General features: G+C 47.3%; 1 protein-coding gene across 2 annotated transcripts in view; it reads left to right on the top strand.

Moving 5' to 3' along the window:
* The window catches only part of LOC132821442 (uncharacterized), a 72,270-nt gene that overhangs the window by 28,268 nt on the left and 25,816 nt on the right, over positions 1-18,186 (top strand). For both annotated transcript variants that reach the window (XM_060834138.1, XM_060834066.1), the window contains 6 exons: positions 3,697-3,841; positions 5,539-6,750; positions 9,595-9,725; positions 14,385-15,558; positions 16,747-16,872; positions 16,955-17,116. In XM_060834138.1, the coding sequence (XP_060690121.1) occupies positions 3,697-3,841; positions 5,539-6,750; positions 9,595-9,725; positions 14,385-15,558; positions 16,747-16,872; positions 16,955-17,116 (2,950 nt within the window). The remainder of the gene's footprint in view (positions 1-3,696; positions 3,842-5,538; positions 6,751-9,594; positions 9,726-14,384; positions 15,559-16,746; positions 16,873-16,954; positions 17,117-18,186) is intronic.

Here is an 18,186-nt window from a genome sequence, read left to right as displayed (position 1 = left end):
GGACTGTGGGAGGAAACCAGAGCACCCGGAGGAAACCCACACAGACGCAGGGAGAACGTGCAAACTCCACACAGACAATTGCCTGAGGCGGGAATTGAACCCAGGTCTCTGGAGCTGTGAGGCAGCAATGCTAACCACTGTACCACTTCTCCACCTGAACCAGGTGTGTGTGTAACTGTGTGCGTGTGTCTGTCTCTTTGCCTCCCCATTCCCTCACACCAGGCCTTCCCTGATCCAAGTCAGGCATCACACGGCACCGGGTTATAGTATCACAGCATTATTTGAAATCACAAGCTTCTGATTTCAGCTAAACCTGTTGGATTATAACTTGGTGTCGTGTGACTTCTGACCTGTGTCCAGGACCTCCCCGTTATGGCTGCCTTGTTTACTATAGGGCATACAACTCCAGCCTGCAATGTCATAGAGCCATACAGCATGGAAACAGACCCTTTGGTACAATCCATTCATGTCAGGCAAACGGAACTAGACCCACTTACCTGCATTTGGCCAAAATCCCTCTCAACCTTTCCTATTCATGTACCTATCCAAATGCCTTTTACATGTTGTCACTGTACCTTCATTTAACACTTCCTCTGGCAGTTCATTCCATATGTGAACCACCCTGTATGAAAAGGTTGTGCCTCAGGTCCTTTCTAAATCTTTTTCCCCTCACATTAAAAATATGCCTCCTCGTTTTGATCTCCCCCACCCAAGGGAAAAGACCTTTGCTATTCTCCTTATCTCTGACCCTCATGACTTCATCAACCTCAGTAAGGTCACCCCACACCCTCCTATGTCGATGTCCTTCCACAATCAATGATTTGTATTCATAAAACCACAGACCCCCTCAACTCCTAAATGCCCTTTAGAATATTCTCCCTTAGATTATGCAGCCTCCCCTCGGTCTTCTGACCAAATGAAATACTTCATACTTGACAATTCTCTGAGAAACATTTTGTTTGCCACATGTGACTCTATGTCCACTCTTCCACCAGGTTATCCATTTCTCCTGAAATCTATCACCGCCCTCACAGTGCACAATATTCTCAAGAAATGCTAAAATTGTTCCCGACACTCTTCAGTCTGGAGTATGAATATATATCAGAAAAAGCAGTGGTCCAACTAACAGCCTGTAGAGAACTTTATATATATTCTTCCAGTCTGAAAGTGCCCCATTAGCCACTTTCCTGTCATTAGGTGAACTTGGTTTCATGTCACTGCTGTCCCTTTGATTCCCGAAGGATTAACTTGCCCTGAAGCTTGCTCTGAGGCATGTTATCAAATGTCTTTTGTAAGTCAGCGTACATCACATCAACCACATTACCCATGCTAATGTTGTCCACACGGAAAACCTCAAATTAGTTAAACATTATCTGTGATTAACAAATTTGTTGCAGCTTTCCTGAATTAATATACATTTGCCCAAGTGATGATCAGTTTTGTCAGAATATCTTTTCTCAAAGCCTTCCTTCACTGAGGTTAAATTGATGTGCCTATAACTGCTAGATTTATCCTCACGTCGTTTTTTTGAGCAGGGGTGTCATATTTGCAATTATCTATTCCTCAAATACTGTGCCTGTCTCTATCTTGAAATAGAATTAGAATTCCTACAGTGTGGAAACAGACCCTTCGGACCAATAAGCCCACACTGACCCTCTGAAGAGTAACTCACCCAAACCCATTCCCTATCCGAAATATTTACCCCTGACTAACACAGTGAACCTACATATTCCTGAACACTACCGGCAATTTAGCATGGCCAATTCACTTAACCTGCACATCTTTGGACTGTGGGAGGAAACCAGAGCACCTGGAGGAAACCCCACACAGACACGGGGAGAATGTGCAAACTCCACACAGACAGTTCCAGAGGCTGGAATCGAACCCGGGACCGTGTCGCATTGAGGGAGCAGTGCTAACCACTGAGCCATCGTGTTGGCATAGTCTGTCACAATGATAGATAATATCTCACATTGACTTGACAGCTTTCTGTTTTTAGTGTAGTTCTCTTTAAAGCAGGGAAGGTTAAGGGGAGATTTAATGGACACATTTAAATATTGAAAGGATTTTCGAAAGGAGATAAGGCAAAATGGTTTCCAATGGGCTCAGATTTAAGAAAGTTGGCAAAAAGTCCAGAGTGGAGATTGAGATTTACACAGTGAGTTGTCATCTGGATGTGCTGTCTTTAAGGATGGTGAAAATGGGGAGTGTACCGGCCCAACATGTTCCCTTTACATTGAAATGTAGCAGCAACTATCTAAAGGGAAAGCAGCTATGTCCCTTCATTGAAGGATCAATAACAAGGGGGCACATGTAATGTATTGTGTACAGTTCTGGTCGCCACACAATAGGAAGGATGTGGAGGGTACAGGAGAGGTGAACCAGGATGTTGCCTGGATCGGAGTGTGTTAGCTACAAGTAGAGGTTGGACAAACCTGTATTGTTTCTGCTCAAGTGTTTTTCCTGAGTGGGAACCCAATAGAACTATATCAAATTATAAGGGGCATGGCCATGGTGGCAGTGTTAAATACTGGAGGACATGGGGTTATGGTGAGAGGGGAAAAGTTTAAAGGAGATGTGTGAGAAAAGGTTTTACCAGCAGGCGATAGGTGACCAGAATGTGCAGCCTGGGGAGATGGTAGGAGCAGATACCTGAACAAAGTTTAAGAATTGTGAACAAGCTGAGGTTAGAGAGACACAGACCATGTGCAGGCAGTGTAGAATGACATTGTTGTCTGGACAGACTCGGTGGGCCAAAGGGCCTGTCCTTGTGCTGTACTGTTCTATGTTCTATAATCTAAAGGTGACAGGAAGAGTACAGCCAGGTTTTGGGTCATGTGCACATTTTGCAGTTGTGCCCTGCACATCCAACATTAAAGTAATTTCAGATAAATCAAGAAAGGCAGTGATTCCTGAGAAACCCCACCAGGTCCACTTTCTGTGAGCTGTCACTCTGCTGACTTTTCTCTGTGTTGTTACCACCTCTTCACTTCCATGGCTGCCAAGTTTGCTGACAAGGCTGTTACATAATGCTTTAATCTGCACTTTTTACAAGTCCATATCCAGTACATCAAGTGCATTTCCCTTCCTGTGCTTCATGGGGAAAAACCCCTCTCAATTTAGTTCAAAATAAATGGCCCTTAACAAGTAAAAGTAGGAAGTGCTTGAAATACAAAGTAGATTGGGCAGCATCTATACCTCATCTAGACTGTGGTTATACATTGGAGACAGCAAAGCCCCGAGTGTAAGTAACTCTGCCCCGAAATTCCAAATTAAACTCAAAGGATCCACACCTACACTGTATTCCATCCATCATTCCAGACCCCCGGAGCTCCTCCCACTGGGAGGAACACTGGTATTATGATACAGTGCTTGCATTCACAGACAAAGGCCTCCCCCAAATCGACCTGTGGTTCAACAAAGCGACTTGCACTTCCTGAAGGACAGTTAGGGATGGACAGGAAGTGCTGACTCATGTCTTTAGAACAAATGAAAAAAGACAGTCCTCACACTGAATTTCCTGGGGACTATCTTCTACCTGTGTGGGGGAATGCCCAGCTAGATTCTGGGCTGCGGTATGCCAGTAGGAATCAAAAGGGGAAAAGAGGCGTTCGCAAATTAGTTTTGGGAGGCTGGGTGCAAAGTTGCACTTGATTCATTGCAGTCTGTGACATGTCGTATTTTTATGGTTCCCAGATCTACCTTCACAATCTGGGAATTCACCGATCTCCTGGCAGCATACTGGGCTCCAGACGCCTTTCACAACAGGAGGACTTCACACCGATAGAACTGAAGAGAATGAGGCAGTCAGAGGCAAGCAAAGGATTCCTGGCTGTACCAGGTAAGGTCCTGTATATTATGAGGAGTGATTGCTTGTAATCATGGAGATAGGACAGTCAGTGTCAGCACATTGTGGGGCTGGATAAAACACAGCACGTCAAGCAGGAGAGTCAACATTTCAGGCAGGACCCTTCGTCAAGACTGGGGAGGAGGAAGGGGGCGGAGGAATCAATGGGAGGGTGGTGTGTTGGGGGGAGAGGTAGACGGGGTGGCGATAGAGGGATGCATGTTAGTCATTGAGATTGGTCAGTGCGAAGGGTGGCACGGTAAGTGGGAAGGAAGATGTGCAGGTTAGGTTAGTGAGGGAGGGAGGTTGGAGTGTCTGCGGTCAGGGAGGGAGGGAGGTTGGAGTGTCTGCGGTCAGGGAGGGAGGGAGGGAGGTTGGAGTGTCTGTGGTGAGGGAGGGAGGTTGGAGTGTCTGCGATCAGGGAGGGAGGTTGGAGTGTCTGCGGTCAGGGAGGGAGTGATTTTGCAGGTTGGTAGCTTGTGCTGCTGGGTAGCGGTGTTAGTGGGGATTGAAGATTGGTTAGCACACTGGGGGCATTTGGGATTACTGAATCATTGCCAGGTTGCATGGTACCTAACTTGTTGAGTGACACATGAGATAAGGCCCAAGGCCTGAGGTATTTACAAAATGAAAGTAAGAACTGCAGATATTGGTGATCAGAGTCGAGGGTGTAGTGCTGGAAAAGTACAGCAGGTCCAGCCGGATCCAAGGAGCAGGTGAAATGACCTTTCGGGCCAAAGCCCATCCTGTTGAAGGGCTTTTGCCCGAAACGTCAATTTTCCTGCTCCTCAGGCCCTGCCTGACCTGTCGAGTTCTTTACCATCTGTATTAATGATTTGAAAGGGGGACAAAGTGTAATATATAAATTTGTTGAAGATTCAAAACGAGGTGCTAGCCTATAGTGGTGAGCAGATGAGGAATCTGCAAGGGATATGTTCAGTGTACAGGCAAAAACCTGGCAGTTTGTGTTCATTGCAGGAAAGTATGAGGTTATCCCCATCAGCAGGAAGAGCAGAAAGGCAAACTACTGTTTGTACAGGGAGAGATTTCAAAAACTGGGTGATAGTATACATGAAACACAAAAGATTAACATGCAGTTGCAGTGAGTCATGAGGAAGGCAAATTGGAATTTGGTTTTCACTGCTGGGGAGCTGCAGTTTATAAATTGGAAAGTCTTTTTCCAACTGCACAGAGTATTGGTGGTGATGCACTTGTGGACTTGATATAGTTGTAGCCTCTGTATTTAAAAAAAAAAGTACTGACATTAGAGGTTGTTCAAAAGCGGTTGCCAAGGCTGATTTCTGGCTTGAAAGGGACTGACTTCAAAGAACAGGTTTGGGCTTTATTCACTGTGTTTCGAAGACTGAGGGGGTGATCACATTCAAGCATGCGAGATTCTGAGGGGAAGCTACAAAGAGTTTCTCCAGCAATCTGAGTTCTTGGTCCAGATAGCCAGTATTGCCAGGTTTTGAGTGATTTGAAATTCTGAGGCGCCTTGACAAGGTAAATGCAGAGAGAGGTTGTTTCCCCTTGTGGGAACGATTGAACCCGTGGGCACACCCACCTCTCCATAGCCTGAGTAGATTCCTTATGCCATCCTCCCCACTTATTTTTGTGTCGTCTGCAAACTTGCCAACAGTGTACAGATGTTCATCATCGTTTCTCAATGTTATTCCTTCTTTAAATCACAGGGCTGCCTGCGCTGGACCCTGTTTCTCGCTGCAGTTTTAGTTCTGATGGTCTGACCCACAGCACGTCGATCCCAGCAGGCTCTGACCAAGGGCCGGACACTCCAGTTCATATCGAGTTGTCACCAGGAGCTGTGCGGGAAGTTGTGGTAGACCCAGCCGGCAGCTCCTTGTCTCCTCCCACCAGCAGGCGGCTGGACTTCTCCACCCAACACCCAGCACTCGCGATGCACGTCCCAGAGGAATCAGCCAGGAGGGAAAGCCTGACCAGCCTTCAGCAGAAAGCACCATCGAGCCTGAGCTCCGAGTCGGTCTCCAGAAGGGTCGAACGGCTTTTAAGTGAATTCGAAAGTGCCTCTGATTCTGTGGTCCATGACCCTGTGCCATTCTGTCCATCCCTCTCTGGAGGGGAGGTGCCTGCTATATCACGTATGGAAGCTGTTGTGCAAATGACAAGAGAAGGGGTGGAACTCTTCCCACCTCCCATCGAGAGCAGGCCGCTCGCTCGCCTACACTACAACTACCCTTCCTGGCACGAGGACCATTCCATTGGGTTGAAGACCCTCAGGGAGATCCGTGAGCTCCTGGGTGAAACAGCAGTGTCTGTGACCAGCCAGCATGGCACCTTGTCTCCAGAGGTCCCTGCAGAGAGGCTGGCCTCCAGTGAGGACCAGGCAGTGACCTTGGTGACCGTAGGTGGCAGTGAGTTCCCATCTCAGTGGGCAGCCGCGATCCCACAGACCATAAACCGACTGGGAGGGGGATCTGAGATAGGACTGAGCCAAGTCCCTGAACCACCTGCCAGCAGCATCACTGAGCTGCTGCCAGACAGAGGAGAGGCTGAGGAACCCTCCAGGAGACCAGCTGTAACTGCAGGCAGAGAGAGGTGGACACAGCCACCTTCCACCAGCCAGGCAGGCAGGGCTGAACCTGAAGGGTGTAGCAGGGTGACCGCAGGCACTGTGCCTTCAGAGGAGGGCTCTCGAAACTCCCCGAATCCCGACACTCTGACTGGCTGTGGACAGGCAGCACCGTCAGCTGATCCCCAACTCCCCAGCCAGCACAAAGACAGCAGGACAGGAAGGGGCCAAGAGGAGAACAACACCACTGATTCATTGGCTGCTCGGATAGCTAACCTCCTCCAACGCCAGGGAGATACAACACAAAACAGTCATTTCACCAGAGCAGAAAACGAAGAAAAGGACCAAGCACAAGGTGAGAGTATCTGCAAGCATCTTCCGAGATCCTTCTATCCACTGCCTGCTTTCTTATCATTAACAGTGAAAACACTACGCTCAAAAGGTTTGATGTCGAGGAAGCTTTACTCTCTATTTAACCCCATGCTGGCTAAGTCCTGGGACTGGTTGGTGGGGATAGTGCAGAGGATGCTTTACTTGTTTTTCTTGCCCCGTGCTATATGTATCCTGGGAGTATTTGATATTGACTATGTTAAGGGACACTTACTTTCATTTTAAAAAGGAAGAGATATCTTTATTCTGCATCTCACCACATGCTGTCCTGTCTTGTCCTGGGAGTGTTTGATGAGGACAGTGTTGAGAGAGGTTTAATTTCAGTTAAAAAGAGTAGAGGAAGTTTTAATTTGTACCTAATCCCATGCTGTACCTGTCTTGGGAGTGATTGGGCACAGTATCGAACTACAGTAGATGTTGACCGTATGTTAAACCCTTCTGTTTGACTATAAGATACAGGAGCAGAATAATGCCATTCAGCCCATCGAGTCAGTTCACCAATTCCATCCTGGCTGATATATTTCTCAACTCCATTCTTCTGCCTTCTCCCCAGAACCCTTGATCACCTTCCTAATCAAGAACTTATCTATCTCTGTCTTAAATACACTCGGTAACTTGGCCTCCACAGCCCTCAAGGACAATGACTTCCACAGATTAACAACCTCCTTATCTCTGTTTTAAAGGGTCGTCCCTTCACTCTGAGGCTGTGCCCTCGGGTCCTAGTCTCTCCCACTAGTGGAAACGTCTTCTCCATATCCATTCTATCCAGGCCTCTCCCTATTCTTTCAGTCAAATCCCCTCCCCACATTCTTCTAAACCCAATCAAGTATAGGCACAGAGTCCTCAACTGCTCTTCATATGACAAGTCCTCCATCCCTGGAATCATTCATGTAAACCTCCTCTGGACCCCCTCCAACACCAGTATGTCCTTCCTTAGATATGGGGCTCATAATATTCCAAATGGTACAGGGTAGCTTCATTCTATATCTAACCCTGTGTTATCCCTGTCCTGAAGGTGTTTGATGGGGATGGTGTAGAGGTACCTTTACTCTGTGTCCCACCCTGTTCTGTCCCTGTCCTGGGAGTGTTTAATGGCGATAGTGTAGAGGGAGAAAGTGAGGACTGCAGATGCTGGAGATCAGAATCGGAAGTGTGGCGCTGGAAAAGCACAGCAGGTCAGGCAGCATCCGAGGAGCAGGAGAGTATGAGCTCTTCATCAGGAATATTTGGGGGGTGTGGTTGGCAAGGGGCTGCTGAAAGATAAATGGGATGGGTGTGGGGCTGGGGGGGAAGGTAGCTAGTAATGTGAGAGATAGATGAAGGTAGGGGGTGATGGTGATAGGTCAGAGTGGAGGGTGGAGTGGATTGGTGGGAAGGAAGGCGGACAGGTCATGAGTTGGAGGGTTGGTGGGGGAGGGGAAATTAGGAAATTGGTGAAATTGACATTGCTCCCATGTGATTGGAAGGTCCCTAGGCAGGAGATGAAGTGTTCTTCCTCCCAGCGTTGGGTGGCTAGGATTTGGCGGTGGAGGAGGCCTCAGACTTGGATAGCCTTGGCAGAGTGGGAAGGGGAGTTGAAGGGTTTGGCCACAGGCTGGTAAGGTTATCTGGCAGAGATTTTCCTGCACTTTCAAACACCCTGGTCCACTGTGTCCGTCGCTCTCGATGTGGTCTCCTCTGCATTGGGAAAATAGGACACCAACTTGCGGAATGTTTCCTAGGACCTCTCTGGGGCACGCACCATAAACAACCCCTCTGTCTTGTGGCCAACTCCCCCTTCCACTCTGCCAAGGACACCCAGGTCCTGGGCCTTCTCCACCACCAAATCCTAGCCACCTGATGCCTGGAGGAAGAACACCTCATCTTCCGCCTTGGGACCCTCCAACAACACAGGATCAATGTCCATTTCACCAGTTTTCTCATCTCCCCATCCCCAACCTTCTCCCAGATCCAACCCTCCAGCTGGCACTGTCCTCTTGAACTGTCCTACTTGTCCATCCTCCTTCCCACGTATTTGCTCCACCCTTCACTCTGACCTGTCACCATCCCCGTCCACCTTCATCTACCTACTGCATTCACAGCTGCCTTCCCCCCCCAGCCCCACCCTCTGACCCTTTTATCTCTCAGCCCCTTTGCCTCCCTGCCCACCCCCATCCCCCACCCCAGTATTCCTGTTGAAGACCTTATGCTCAAAACATTGACCCTCCTGCTCCTCGGATGCTGCCTGACTAGCTGTGCTTTTGCAGTGCCATGCTTTTTGACAGTATACAGGGATCTTTACCCTGTATCTAACCCCGTGCTGTCCCTGTCCTGGGAGGGTTTGATGGGGACAGTGTAGAGGGAGCTTTACTCTGTCTCTAACCCGGTGCTGAAGAAGGGCTTATGCCTGAAACGTCGAATCTCCTGCTCTTTGGATGCTGCCTGACCTGCTGCGCTTTTCCAGCAACACATTTTCAACCATGTAAAGAAGGTTTGTTTGAAAAAGTGATATTTAAAGATTATGGTGAGTGAGTCAAGAATCGAATCAGATAAGGTGACAACGCAGGTGAGAAAACTGATTGTCCACAGGCATTTCCTGTACTCGAGCACTCGCAGTTCCCAACAGGAAAATGTGTTGCTCACCATCAGTGCGTGACAACTAAAATATGGAGCAGTGAAATAAATGAAGTCTTTCAACCATACAGTCTTGGAGTAACACAAACAGTTCGATACTGTCCTGTAGCCATGACGTTCCCAGCCTCTGGGTGGGAGGGGACCTGGTACTGAGAGCCGCAGTGAGCAGAGCCTCACCACTTGTCTTTATCAGCAGATCGGGAGCAACAGAAGCTGTTCGTGCAACCACCTGACCCACTCTCCATCCTGGGTGAAGAGGACAGGAGGAAGATTGAAGAAATCAAAGCAGAATTACTACAAGCGTCTAAGAATCTCATCCATTCTGAGGTAGGAATGAGAAAGCGACAACAGGCAAGAATAGTCAGGGGAATGCAGGACTCTGGGCGTGTTGGGGAGGGCTGCTAGAGCAGAAAGAACACCATAATAGAACACTATGTTTTAATGGATCTGATGGTATTTGATGTTTGATACTTTCTGCTGGAAATGACCAAAAGAGTAATTTTAAATGAGCTGGAAAAAAACAGTCCTTTAAATGTATTCCTGGACTAATCAACATTCTGACCAAAACTGTTCCTATCTGAGCTTGTTGTCTCTGTAGATGCCTGTGTTGGAGCAAACTGAATTGCCTGCTGCTGGCTGATGTTTTACTGCTCACTCTACCCTCTGTTTTCCAACTTCAGTCATAAATATTAAATGAAGGATTGAATTGAGTGGAAAGGGCTGAGTTTTCTGTTTGTGTTATTGCTGACCCACATGAAGCTCTGAATTCAATCATTATGAGCAGTGTGTTTAGGTGTCCATTAGTCAACAGAAAGCAACAAGTCTGGGCCTGACCAGCACTGTCAGAGCTAGCCAATGAAATACAATCATAATTGGATAGAGACAAAAGCTGACGACTGTGTTTACCATCAACATGAGCCACTGTTGCAGTTTATTACATGAAGGGTAGGTACAATTTCTGCTCCTGTGGTCCTGGATATTTAATTCTGTTTCCACTCTGTTTATTACATGTCATTTTCATATCCTCGGTTCTGTTTACTCCCACTCTAATCTATGATTCTACAGGGTATGGTAGAAATAGTTTGTTTCAACTGTTCATCGACTCAAATTCATGAGTTTCTAACACGTGATATCTCATGTTCAGTCTAAACTCTGTGATATCTGCTCTTGTTGACCGTTTAATTCTCTCCATGGTCTTATTTCTCTCTCTTGTGTTCTTTCTGCCCTCCCCAACACGCCCAGAGTCCTGCATTCCCCTGACTATTCTTGTCTATCGTCTCTTCTTCCCACCCTAAGGAGTTGTGTTGTCAGTCATCTTGACCTCCTGCTTTGCAGTTGTTTTGTGGAAGTCCTTTGCTGCTCCATCTCCCAATCTCTTTATTGCCCATCACTCAAGCTGCTTAGACTGAGCAGTAAATGCCAGCCTTGCTGACAGTGCTCATGTCCCAGGACTGCATAAAACAAAATCTGTCTTTAATTCAACTTGTGACCATCCCCACTAAGTTTTCCTCCTTTGCCCCTCACTTTCCCCTGACAGCTTGGTGGAATATTTTTTGGAAATTCTTCTGAGCTAATTTGATGCAGACACACGTTTCCAGTGTGACTTGCCGTCACCTCCTGCTCAGTCTGTAATCTGTGCTAACCATTCCTTTATTAGACTGTAAGAGCTGTGATTTCCTCATGTTAGTCAGCCCGGGGCACTTTGGATGAGCCCTGAATGTCTCCAGAGTGTTGAAAAGCAAAAAACATGATATACAAACTTGGCTTGGCCCTTGTTCAATTTAGAGATGGTGAGGACTGCAGATTCTGCAGAGAGTAAAGTGTGGGGCTGGGAAAGCATAGCACATCAGCAGCATCCGAGGAGCAGGAGAGTCGACGTTTCAGGCATAAGCCCTTCATCAACAATGTTCAATTTATACATGAACACGTACATACATGCTCTCACACAGACACTCATGCATACACAAGCAATAGCAGGAACACATGCACACAAACATGCAGAAATGGGTGCATCTGTGTGTATCGCTGTCCATATGTGGATATGTATCCATATGCATTTGTACGAATACAGAAATATACATGTGCATACAACAATACAGACAGACAAAAACATGCTTGCAAGCAGATATTTATCATGTTAGATAAGAAATTTATACATCCACATACGTCTACACAAATCTACACGGGTGTATTCACAGTTGCACATGTACATTAACCTGTGTACGTGAGCGTGTACATGCCCATAAGCGTATGACACTCTCATACACTCTGTTCCAGCAGTGCCACTATTGTAGCTAGCTTAGGGCCGTTGTAACAAATTCTAAACACCTCTCACCTTCAAATCAGCTGAAATGAATTAATGAGCACCAATCAATCACTGAAGAAGGTAACTTTCCTGTCCACTCCTCAATTCAGGCCACTATGTTGTGTGTATAAGGCTGGAGTTATGAAAATGGCTCTTTATACTCCGCTACATTCACATGCATGAGCTTCTCCACTGCAGGCCTGGACTGCTTCAGCAGCAGCTGTGAAGGTGTCAGTTGCTCAGCTTTCTAACTTGTTATTTGTCCAGTGTGTACATGCTCTGTTGCTCATTTGTTACAATCCCGATAGTCGGCTGTGCAAATACATGGGATGCGATGTATTGAGTGTGTGTGTGTGTGTGTGTGTGTGTGTGTGTCTCACTTTGACTCTGCTCTTTCCTGGGTGACACATGCTTTGAGTTGGAACTGACCAGCATGGAGTGGAGGTTGGTTTTTCACACACCCTTGTGCAGTAAATCCCATTAGGATAGGTACCACTATTTATTAGATTAGATTCTCTCCAGTATGGAAACAGGTCCTTCGGCCCAACAAGTCCACACCCACCCTCCGAAGAGCAACCCACCCAGACCCATTCCCTGACCCTATATTTACCCCTGACTAATGCACCTAACACTATGAGCAATTTAGCATGGCCAATTCACCTAACCTGCACATCTTTGGACTGCGGGAGGAAACCGGAGCACCCGGAGGAAACCCACGCAGACACAGTGGAGTTTGCACATTCTCACACAGACAGTTGCGCTGTGAGGCAGCGGTGCTAACCAGTGAGCCACCTGTGCCCGTGTGGAGGAATGCAGAAGGATCACTAACCCAGGTGCAGACTTATCCAAGGCACAGGCATGAGTTTGACTTCAGAAAGAGTGTTTAAAAAGAGTGATTATCACTACAAGATAAAGCTGAAGATACCTGCAGAAACATTACTAATTGACTTCTTTGATGCAGTGTTCAGCATGACACATACTTGCTGTTCACACTACACTGAACATGTGGACCACATTCTAGTGATGCATGTAATAAGGACTATACAAGGGCCGACAGTGTTGTTGTGAAAACCTCTCTTTTAGGGATAGTAATCTTCCATGTGACGCCAGCCACTCAGTCATGCTGTTGACTGATTTGGTCTGGTACCCCTCTCAGTTCAAGGGCAGTTAGGTATAAACAACAAATGCCAGCCTCACTGATGCCACCCATGTCCCATGAAAGACTAAAAAGTCAAGTCAAATGGTACAAGTTCAGTGTGACGACAAGAACAGAGAGAACGAGTGTTTGTGCACAAGCATTTCAAAGCTGCAGGACAGCTGAACAGAGCAAACAAGATCTGCAGATTCAAAATACAGCAGAGTAGAAAAGCCAGAAAGTGATACTGAACCTGTGCAAAACATGATTTGATGATGAATTTGATTCATTTATTATCATGTGTACTTTGTAACAAAATACAGTGTAAAGTTTGCCAGCATACTTCTGAAATGATAGCTTTGAAGAGAGAGACCCCACAAGCAAGTAACCAGAATAATTCAAGGAATGAAGGGTTACAGTAAGTCAGAGAGACGAGTAAGGTGTAAGTAACTCCTGTTGGTATTGGGGCTACATTTGACAGAGTGTGGCATGAAGCAGCTCAGGCAAAATTGGGGTCAGAGGGAATTAGAATCATAAGGAACACAAAGGTCTAGGTTGGACAAAGTCAGAAGTCCCATGACACCAGGTTATAGTCCAACAGGTTTATTAAAAATCACAACCTTTCCAAGTGCTGCCCTGCAGATGAAGTGGCAAGGGAGCAGCGCTCCTAAAGCTTGTGATTTCAAATAAACCTCTTGGACTATAACCTGGTGTCATATGACTTGTGGCCTTGTCCCCTCCTGTGAGTAATTAATATCAGTGTTGCTGAGCTAGGAGCAGGAGAAACTAATCTTGGCTTTAACCATCTAGTGGTGGCCCACTTGTTAACGTTGTGAATCAGAGAGCTGTACCAGGCTTTGAACCTGGCTGCACAGCATCACTATGTCTTCATCAGGGGTGATTTCATTTAATCTACAGAAATACTTCAAAAGATTTATAGGGTAGCTGCAAGTAAGATGTTTCCCCATGGTGGGGAGTCTAGAATCAGGGGCACAATTTATAAATGAGAGAGATGCGATTGAGGTCTCAGCTGAGAAGTTATTGTATTCAGAAGCTCACACTTTGAGTATGTTTAAGGTAGAGATTGATAGATTGTGGATGAGGATTAAGACATTGACACTTTGAAATGGTAGGGCAGGCTAGATGGGCTGAATGGCTTCCTCCTGTTTCTTTATTTCTATGTTCTGCTGGCAGTTGTAGTTTACGTTGATACAGTTTCCTGACTGCGCTCGCAAAAAGCAGCAGAGCAATGTCTGTGTGAGCAGAAAGCGTGACACACAAACCATGTAACCTTCAAATCACAGAGCGGTTACAAAACACAAGGCCATTCAGCTGTGGGCAGCTCCCTCCATGTGCTGCTCAGCTAGCCTCACGCTTTTCAACACCCCCAACAACCTCCATGGAAACATTTGCTGTTCAGATAGTGAAACCATCATTAAAGCTGCTTCCACCAGACTGTCAGGAAATGCCTTCCAGCCTCAAACTGAAGCTAAAACTGAAGCACTGCTGAGTAAACAGTTGAAACAACCTTTATGTTTTTTGACAGGATGGATGTTCAGTAAATGGTGAGGATTTCTCTCTGCTGTCTGATCACACATCGTCTGTAGATACTGGTCCAGAGGTCGAGCTGCCCACTGTCCCATCTGCAGATTTCCGATCAGTCAACGTAGCACAATCCCAGATCTCCAGCCAGCTCCGAAAGCTTTCTGACAATCTGTTTGACACCACCGTACGACTGAGGACTCCCCTGCGCAGAGACATGGAGGAACAACTGAAGGCAATGTCTCTGGACTGCCCTGTGGGTGACAGTGTGGAGTCTCCTCAATCCCAGCCAACGAAGCCCATCATTGCTATCACCTTCTCCTCGCGTAGGAAAACCCCTCCCCCCAGCTCCCAGCTCAGCTCCCCTCTCCCAAAGCTTCGAGTTACTGGAAAACAAGCAGCCACTGATCCATCTGACGAAGACTCTCCCAGCTTGGCCAGGCCATCGAGAGATCCCGTCAGCCTCTCCCTGCGGTCTGGCCCCAAGCTTGGTGAGCTATGCCAGCAAAGTGACTCAGAGCAAAGGAAGCCCCATCTCGGTGAGAGCAGTGTTGTTGAGCGGTCCCCTGTAGAGTCTGGTGAAGTGTCCAGCCCTGGCACTCTGGCAGTGCGGAAGCCTGTATGTACCTTCTTAGATCCCTGCAGCTCCTCTCCCGTCAGGACCGTGCTTTCACATGTCCGGGTAACCCTGTCTCCTAAGTTGCCAGCTTCCTCTGGGCCTCTTCCCAGCGATGTCCCTGCGCCATCCCAGAATCTCCATCCCTGTCCAGAAGACCCACCTGCCACAGGGGACAAGCCACTGTCTGCTCTTTCTCCAGCCAACTGCGATGCTTCCAACAGGTCCTGTCCCACTGCCTGGCAACCGGATGCCAATGGGCCACCATACCCACCTCTGCCCATGCCCGTCCCACCATTTTACCCCACCTTCTTGCCCTTGTTTGACTGCACCTCTGAGAGCAGGCCAGAACTGAGGATTCAGACTGCACAGGATAGCAACAAGGTGGATGTGTCTACTCAAACGATTGTACCGTCACCATCGGAGGTACCAGTTAATACTGCGCCAAGCAGCAAGACTGGGGAGCAGGAGGTATTGGCACAAGCCCCGCCATTACAGCCGGAGCTTGGATCACCAATGACTGTCAGCACCACCAGCCACACACTGGTTCCTCCAGGAACAGGTGAGTGCCCATAGTTTTAAACAGAACAGTGTGTCTGCAGTGAGTTCCTGGCTCAGTCTGTTACTGAGATACACACAAGCTAGAGCAGTGAGGATGACCGACTCTTTGAGACATATCACTGGGTATTTATATGGGTCAGATTACTTTGTTATGTGCTTCTTGGATATTCACGTGGGTCAAATTGCCCTGTTAGATGTCAGTGGGGTATTTAAATGGATCAAGTTGCCTTGTTAGATAATGCTGAGGTATTCCGATTCCTCCCATTGGTTGTTGGGATTTTAAAAGTGATGCATTTGTTATTTATGAGATCATTGCTGCAGGTTTATGATCTCACTGCTCTGAGGATTCATCACTTGAGATGGCTTCGATAGTTGGTGTTTGGAAGTTCTAACAGTTTGTAAGGTACATGTGAGCAGCAGCCTGTAAAACAGACATGTTCGCCGGTAAAAGGGGTTGGAGGTTACAGGTTTAAGACTGGAGTGAAAAGCCAGGCTGTGTAGTGGTGAGAAAGCCAGGCTGTGTGCTGGAATGCAAAGTCAATCTGTTACTGGATTGGACGACTAGTCAGCGGGCAAGGAGTGTACTGTGGGACCAGGGACCTTAACTTGGGAGCTTAAAACTGGACAAGAAAACCAGACATTGGCCACATCAGCAGTGGATCACATAAGTCATGAATGCCTGACCTGTATGAGAGGAGGCCCAGTTTGATATGGCTGTTGGATTAATTGGCAAGGTTAATAATTCGCAGGATGGGTAGGAACAGGCTGAGACCATTTAGTCCCTTAAGCCATTCAATAAGATCATGGCTGATGTCATTCGGGACTCAACCTCACTTTCCTATCTGTCCCCTTTCACCCTTGACTTTCTTGTCAATCAAAAATCTAAGGTGGACTTTATTAAATGATCCATTCCCCCCCCACCTCTGCCCCATAGCTGTTTGGAGAAGAGAAGTCCAAAGGTTCATGATCCTCTTGAGAGAAGAAATTCTCCTTGTCCTCCTCCTCTCTCATTTTAAACAGGAGCCCCCCCACTTCTCATGATGTGTAGATAGTGTTGCCCAGTGCGACATTTCAGCATGAGGAGGTCCCAGCAAAATCCCTCCCGTTGTACGGATTCGGTAAGCGGGTGGTTCTCAACAGATTTTCCGTTTTATGAGAGACGTGCTGAGATGTTTTTGCTTCCCTGTAGATGCTCCTGTCATGTTGCCGTACAAACCTGCAGGGAGCACCGAACTCTTCTACATGCCAAAGTCAGGGCCAAAGAGCCAAACTGCCCAGCTGGATCCTGAGAGCAGCAGTGAAAGCTTGCAGATAGGTCAGCTCTTTGATTTCTCATAGGTATTACCCCCTCAAGTTCTGATCCAGCTAGTTTGACGTCAACTCTGTTTCATTCTCAGATTCACGACACGCACCTCCTCCGAGAATCCTGACTGAAGGACTGGGCGTCAGGAGCTGCAGTCAATCCAGGAAGCCAACGAAGCAACAAGACAGAGCATTGAGCAAAGCAGCAGCCCCAAAGAAGCCCAGGGAGGAGGACAAACTGAGATTGTTTGAAAGAGGTGAGGATGTGCTGTGGAGACAGGGCAGACAGCGTGGGAAAGGCAGGCACATACCGTTTAATATAGATTTACGCCATCAGTTGGGAGGGAAAATGAAGAGTGTGGCTGAACAGAGATCTAGAGATACCAATCTTCCAAAATTGTGACGCATATGTGAAAATGTGAATAAAATGATCAATAAAAATTTGAGGTTGACAATAGAGGCATAGAATGCAAGAGTTAAACAGTATATATAAGTATTTGGGGGGATGGGGTTCGTGGTGGTCAGAGTGTATGAGCAGTCGGGATAGGGGACTCAGTAATCGGGGGACTCATTTCTGTGGCTGCAAGTGAGCCTGCAGGCTGGTGTTGCTCCCTGGTGCCAGGGTTAAGGACATCTCTGAGCAGACACAAGATATTCCGAAGGGGGAGAGTGAGTGGTTGTGTTTTGTTTTGGTATTAATGACAGAAAGAGAGATCAAGTCCTGCAGAGGACGTTAGGTTGGATGATGAAAAGCAGGGGGTCAAGGGTTGAAATCTTGGGATTACTTCCTGTGCCATGAGCCAGTGAGTCTAGGAATAGGAAGATAGTATGGTTAAATAGGTGGCGAAAGAGCTGGCGTAGGACAGAGGGCTTCGGTTATGTCGATCATTGGGATGTGTTCTGGGACAGGTGGGACCTGTACAGGGTAGATTGGGTTGCACCTAAACTGGTGGGGCACTAGTATTCTCGCACAGAGGTTTGCTGGTGTCACTGGGGAGGGTTTAAACTGGGCAAGGTGGGTGGATCCGTTACCAATTGTCAGAAAAATCCATCTGGTACACATCCTTACCTGGTCTGGCCTACATGTGACTGCAGCCCCACAGCAATGTGGTTGACTCTCAACTGCCCTCTGGGGCAATTAGGTACTGGGCCTGGCCAGCCAGGTCTGCATCAGGTGAATGTATAAAACCAAGGGAAGGGAAGAGCTCGGATTTGAAAAACAATGTTTGGGTGGAACTCAAAACAGCAAATGGTCACAGACATTGGCTAGAATTGTTGGTAGGCCTGCAAATGTGAGTGGTGATGTAGGGCATGGCATTAATCAGGA

The sequence above is a fragment of the Hemiscyllium ocellatum genome, chromosome 1 (assembly GCF_020745735.1).
Source record: "Hemiscyllium ocellatum isolate sHemOce1 chromosome 1, sHemOce1.pat.X.cur, whole genome shotgun sequence".
NCBI classification, from domain to species: domain Eukaryota; kingdom Metazoa; phylum Chordata; class Chondrichthyes; order Orectolobiformes; family Hemiscylliidae; genus Hemiscyllium; species Hemiscyllium ocellatum.
The sequence above is the reverse complement of the archived record's forward strand: the minus strand, read 5'-3'. Positions and strand labels throughout refer to the sequence as shown.